At 44.2% G+C, this 6,459-nt stretch overlaps 1 protein-coding gene across 4 annotated transcripts in view; it reads right to left on the bottom strand.

The window, feature by feature from the left end:
* The window catches only part of RNF220 (ring finger protein 220), a 210,053-nt gene extending 207,759 nt beyond the window's left edge, over positions 1-2,294 (bottom strand). For 3 of the 4 annotated variants that reach the window (XM_014307895.2, XM_005423116.3, XM_005423117.2), the window contains exon 1: positions 1,571-2,294. In XM_014307895.2, the coding sequence (XP_014163370.1) occupies positions 1,571-2,195 (625 nt within the window). In that variant the 5' untranslated portion in view covers positions 2,196-2,294. The remainder of the gene's footprint in view (positions 1-1,570) is intronic. The other variant, XM_031058698.1, reaches the window with a different exon arrangement.
* Between the last annotated feature and the right edge of the window lie 4,165 nt (positions 2,295-6,459).

Here is a 6,459-nt window from a genome sequence, read left to right as displayed (position 1 = left end):
AAAGATGTCTCTAAGCCTTGCCATCTCACCTGCCTCCCCCATGGATAATTATATTACCAGCTTCCACACATCCACATGCGCTCCCACCTACAGCCACTTTTCCTACAGACCCGAAAGGAGAGAGAGGAGATTCTGAACAATGAAAGGAGCTCACAGCACAAAAAGTAGCACGGTCGGGGGTGGATCAGAAGGAGAAGGGGGAGAGACACAAGGAATCACACCGGTACTGCAAGAAATACACGGCTCCTGCCATCAGTGGGAATTGTCCTACCCTCGCAAACGCCGACAATAAAAGACACACTTGCAGCATATTTCAAAACCAAAGAGCGATGGATTTAAAAGGCAGGTTGATTTTATGATGACTTTTATTGAAAAGGTACGCTGGGTTTAGGCAGATGTCTTTTAGCGCCGGTAAGTTAGCACAGTGCCTAATTCAAGGAGACAGCCTGAGGAAGCAGCGCCGACAGGGGAGAGAGAGCCACAATGTCTCTATTACTCTCCTTGGTATCATAAAGGGGAGAAGAAAAATCACATCTGAAAGGGAGAGGAAGCAACAGTGCAGCAGGTTTTTGTTCAAAAGAAAAAAGTAATAATAAAAACAACAACAATAAAATTGTTTTCTATTAATAAAATTCAACAGAACAAAGGAGCCCATGTGAAAAGCAAACCACTCATTCCTTGATTACATGTCTGGGTTTACAGGAAAACTCTAATCATAAGTTAGTGCTCTTCCTTGGGGTACCACGCTCTGTTGACCCCAGACCACTCCCCATCGTGGGTCACCTCCCAGCTCTGCAAACCTGGAAGCCTGCCCTTCATGAAGACAGCTCTGCCCCTCTGTGTAGGCAACTCCACAAGGGACAAAGTGATGGGGGGAACAGGGAGTTACTGTCATGAACAAGTGGACCGGGTTCCTTCAGTCCAAGAACTGGCCTGCGAAAGAGCATATCACGTTTCAATGGGCACCAAAATGGGGGAAACACTCAGAGAAGGCACGTGATGCAACAACTTATTGAATTGTAAAAACAATTTGTATTTGTCTTAAAGAAGGAGACCAGTGACCAACAATATTCTAAAGTTAACCAGAGGAAAAGGTACTTTTGTCCTAAGCTGAGGCGTGAATTTTGACGGTCGGTAATGCATTTGCTCTAAAAATGGTGTGCATGGAGAAAAGGTCAGAAAGAAGCATCTGAAGAAGAAGGGAACACATGCTTGCTGCAAGATTTGGGAAAGTTCCTGGCTACACATTCCAGCTGCATCCCTGTTTACACATATACACATACCAGCACCTACAGCCTCACACTGGTGCATGGACAGCTTTCTGCAAGGTCAACATCACCTCTCCAGCTATGTGCTGGAAGGCAAGTTTCCTTCAAGAGCTTCACTTCGCCTTAAAATCTGTCAATATGCTTTTGGAAGAATAAGGCAATACTGCATGGCTGAGCTCAGCAGGCAGGAAAGGCTGCTTTGCCTCTGCCTCCAGCAAGTCTCACAGCACTGAGGGGCAATCACCTGTTGCGTATCTCAACAAGGCACAATTAAGAACCACCAAGTCAACACAGGTACTTACATCTGTCACTTCGGTCTTCAGGACTGGATGAGGTCTCACGGTCAGAAATGAGGCCAGAAACAGCAAATATCTTCTTCCCTGTATCATCAACTTTGAGGGAGCCAGGGGAGCTGGAGGGGAGCTGGGTGCCAAACTCGTACTCCTTCCCATCAGTGTCCGAGAAGCGCAGATGGGGTGAGTCAGTGTCGTGGCAGTTTTTCAGGCGCTTGGCCGGCGTAAAGGCTGACTGGTAGCTCTCCCGGTCTTCAGTGGATGCAAAGGGGCGGAAAGCCCCGACGCCGCTGTGGTTCAACATACTGATCGGGGTGCAGTCCAGGTTGGGGGGTGCAAACTGGGGGTGAAGGTGAAGCAAGGATGGAGGAAAGTCACGGTTTGCAAATGCCCCCGGCACCCCGCCTTGGCGGTGGTACATGGAGGCAAAAGTATATGAGCCATTGGTAAAGGGAATGTGCACGTCCTTATCTGCTGACACAGGGACCCCAAAAGGCCTCGGCTGCTGGCAGGGAATGGAAGCATCACGGCTGGCTTCAGCAGTGGAGGCGAGAACCATCAGGGCTGGGGAGGCCAGTGGGTTGGGGAGATAGGGTGAGTTCTCCATCTTGAATGCTGCCCGGTGTAAGTCCATCGGAGACTCTTTCCTCAGCAGGATCACAAGCAGAACGGTCTTCCCCGGAAGGAAAGCAAAGCGATGCCTAGGAATGGAGCGGGGAAAATTACTGGTGCATCATCACCCTTTGAACACTGCAAGGAAACAGAAAGGGAAAGAAAACACGACCAATTAAGTTTCTGCACTCATTTCTCCGGGATGCTCTAGCAGCAGAGTGGCCACATGTGTTACAAGCCACTGGCCGGAGATGCACCACTGTTCTCATTCAAGAAAATCAATAGACAACTTCACACACTAGTGGAGTCAGCCCTGGCCCTCCAGGTTAAAGAGAATCATCCAGTGCAGATGAATGAAAGGCAAACCAAATATAATAACATGCAGATTTAATAATGCACTAATAAAAAATATTTAGGCTAAAATTAACAGAGTAACTCCAAATTATAAGCGGAATTTTATATGGCAAGCGGCACATATACATAACCGCAATAAACTTAAGAAAATCCCCACATGCACACACCCTGCTATTTGCTTGGGGATTGGGGGTGTAGAACCAACATAAAAATATCCATTGTACCCAGTTACCCAAATCAGACAGCACTCATGGTTAGAACTGTACACGATGCTTGAGACGTACATAGCTGACAGGTATTTTCTCTTGCTCTCACAGTACATATGGGTAGATGTGTGCTTGCACACACAATATTCGATACCATCATACATATGTATGCACACCACTGGAATGTAGGAATGTGGCTGTCCCGATGGGTTTGTGTAACACACAAACACCCATGCGTGCACACGCGGTCCCTGAGAGCCAAAGGAGAAGAGACTTCCCCAGTAAAATGCCTGGCGTCTCTGACAATATTTAAAATCATAATGGGTGCTTCTGCCATCTGATCTCTGCAAGCATCTGCCTTTCGGGTCGGGGACAAGAGAGGATGGATCAGTAATTTTAGTTCCTAATGCACTCACTCTTAAGTAGATTTGTAAACTGCCCTGGATGTGCCATTAACATTTAGAGGAAAATGTTAACAAAATTTCTGCCTCGCATCTTGCTGAGCCTCCCAGGTTGGCTGCAACCACCCACCCAGCCACAACCCCCTCCAAGGGTGAAAGAAGGGAAAATCCTTCTTTCTCTATCTCCCCCAGTTTGCAGTGCCTTTTTGTGTTGTTATTTTCTCCCCCAATCAATCTCATGCCTTTTCTTTTAAGCTTCCGCCGCCTGCCATTCAGGCCCCACAACCCAGCTTAAAATACAAGGACTGTAACTTTGAAACAATATACTAGCTGCTGGAGCTCAAAGGGCCAGAAAAATCATATAATAATAAAAAGCTGTTACAAATTGTGCCTCTTAAATCCAGAGGGTCAAACATCTCAAATAAAACTTAGTGAAAGAGTGGCTCCCTAATGGAGTGCCTTTTGTACTCCATGAATGAGGGAGCCTAGGTTAACAAAGTGTATGAAATCCAGTCTGGGGCTTTAATGCAGTTCAGTGATAGCATTTCCTCTCTCCCATCCTGTACCAGCCGCTCCACTGACTGTTATGAATTGTGAAGATGAGTGGACATCATCTCTCTGCTTCCTCATTTGGCACTCATCCTTACAGACATCATTGCTAAATTACCAGATTATGTATCTCGCATTAACGGATTTGCTCTCTTCCAAATTTTAAATAACTTTCTCGTTGAGTTCTTGCCACAGACAGCGAGGGGGAGAGGAAGAGTGAGGGATGCCAAGGGCAGCTTGGTCAGCACTGCAGTCCTGGGTACACTTGCTCCGCTGCTCCACATGAGACTGATCAAAATCTGCAGGTCAGAAAACTGCAGCCACTGGCAAATTCATAGTTTTGGGGGGATTATATTACCATGTAAATATAAATATAAATGTATATATATATACACACACACATGATTATATATTCAAAGAGATGCATGCAAATAAGCCACTGTTCTCAGAAATAAATGATCATTCATGGAAGCAAAACTGAGCAATCACAGAAAAACACAGATTTCCAGGAGGGAAAAAAAAAGGCAACCACCTCTGCCTGCTTTTCTATTTTTACTTGTGCTTTCACACCATTACGTTAAATGTATTTCATAAATTAGTAATCTGGCCACAACACTTGACACTCCTGTAGGATACTGTGAATCACTATGGCCGTTTATTCGTTTGCAAACTTCATTACACCAGGAATAAATCAACACATTACAATATCTCAGCCAGCCAAATTTAATTTTTTTTCAGCTCCCACTTCCTTTTTCGTTCTCTCCTGCTCCCTTCTCGCCCAGCACCTCCCCACCCCCCAGGAACAAGGACAGATTAGGCTGCGGTGGACCAGTCATTATGAAAATCTATCGTTAATACACTCCTAATGTCAAAATGTCATAGCTTTAAATACAGAACCCAAAAATAAGAAAACTAACTGACCTCCTTAATTAAAAAAATATGGATTGCAGGGTAATCAGCTGGAGGGAACATTTGGGTGCTGGGAAGGCAGTGGGCACAGGTGGAGTGAGGAGCTGCTACTTTTCTGCCTCTATGCTGATTTTTTTTAATTTAGCACCTCGTGCAAATCCAGATTAAAATAACTCCAGCTATTGATCTGAGCAGTGGAATTGACATTAATTTTAGTTCACTTCTCACTTTGCAAAGGGATCAATAGGAAGTAATAACAGCTGACATCCCCGCTGAAAGGAGGAGAAAAGACGGGCTAGAGACAGAAATCGAAAAGCAACCAAATAAATCAGCAGCTACTTTTCCACAGCATCAGACAAACTCCAAACAGATTGCAAAAAGTCTTTGTTGAATTAACTAAACAAGGAGTAGAGGGAGGGAGGGTGGAGATCAATCTAGGAAACTATATAAACTGTCTACCAAGTATGAAGGTTAGATGGACATACTGAAAACTAACTCTGATTTTTTAGTTGTGTTTTTTTTTTTATGGTTACCTATATGCATACTTATTGGCTCTTAGAGCTACCCTGTTTGAGGTGTACACAAATTACCTGTGTAATTGTGTATGTTCCTAATAACGAGGCTGAACATGCCACGACCCAAGCAAATTGTATCAAGAGCCTTTAGCTCTGAACCATAAAAAAAAAATCTTTCACCAAGAAACAAGCAGTAATCAGTTTTCTCTGGCTTAGTTTTGAATCCTCTGCTTACAAAGGTTGTAGCATGGTGCTGCATAAGTTAAAAGGAAAGTCTGATAAAAGTAGGAGAAGCCATGACAGAGCTGCATTTATCAGGCATCACAAACACCCACCAAGTGGAGAAAACAGCAGTGACCACTGGTTATAAGTGTAAAACCCACTTGCTAATCAGCCTGCAAAGAAACGCGCTCATATGCAAGCACATGCACAGCCCGTACACAGCCACCAGATCTGCAAATCTTTTACTAAATGCTACTCAGAGTTCCTATTACTAAATCACCTCTCTGCTATCGATTAAAATAAATAAAACACACCACTCTGGTTTCTACAACAGGTTGCATTTTTGTGGTCTCTCAACCATTTCCAAATGCCAGAGATTAAAGTAATGGGGCAAATTAACGTCTTTCTCCCTCCAGGAAAAAAAAAAAGAAAAGTTTTCTTGGGGAAAAAAATTAATTAGCAAGCTATAGGGGAGGGGAAAATATTAAAACATTAGGAAATCTAGGAAAATTGATGATGCATGTAAATTAGGAAATACCCAGGAAAAAAAAAAATCCCAGTATCCATTTATATTTAAAAGTTTTTCCCCATAAATGTCAAGTAGGAATTTAGAAATATGCTCTGCGCAGAAAAGCCAAAGATTATAAAACAAAATAATGCCAGCTGTTTGGGGATTTAAGTGCTCAAATGGATTATATATTTGAACCAAACTGGATTTCCTTATAATAAATAAAACAAATGCAAGCTAGAAAGCCAACAAAGGAGAGCTCTCATCACTGGATTAAGATACAAAGGAAAAACAGTTAATTTTTTTTCCAACGCGTGAAATATGCCAACTGCAGCCGCACACACGGACAGCTGCCGTGGAAACCGGTTTAAGGGGGAAAGGAAAAAAATTAGGAGCTCTGTGAGCGGAGGAGGCGGCGGCGGGGCCGGGCGGAGTGGCCCCGGTCCCGGTCCCGGTCCTGGACTGCGCCCCGCATCTGTTTAGTTGTAAACTTCTTCTTCAAAAATTACAGAGAAAAAAAATTAAACCTCTTTTTATTTTAATTTTTTTTTAGGAAAAAAAAACGCGGGGGAAAGCCCCCGGGCCTGGAGGGCGCTCCCGCGGCGGCGGGCGGCGGGGGGGG

This window comes from Geospiza fortis, unplaced genomic scaffold (assembly GCF_000277835.1).
Source record: "Geospiza fortis unplaced genomic scaffold, GeoFor_1.0 scaffold333, whole genome shotgun sequence".
Classification (NCBI taxonomy): Eukaryota; Metazoa; Chordata; class Aves; order Passeriformes; family Thraupidae; genus Geospiza; species Geospiza fortis.
The sequence above is the reverse complement of the archived record's forward strand: the minus strand, read 5'-3'. Positions and strand labels throughout refer to the sequence as shown.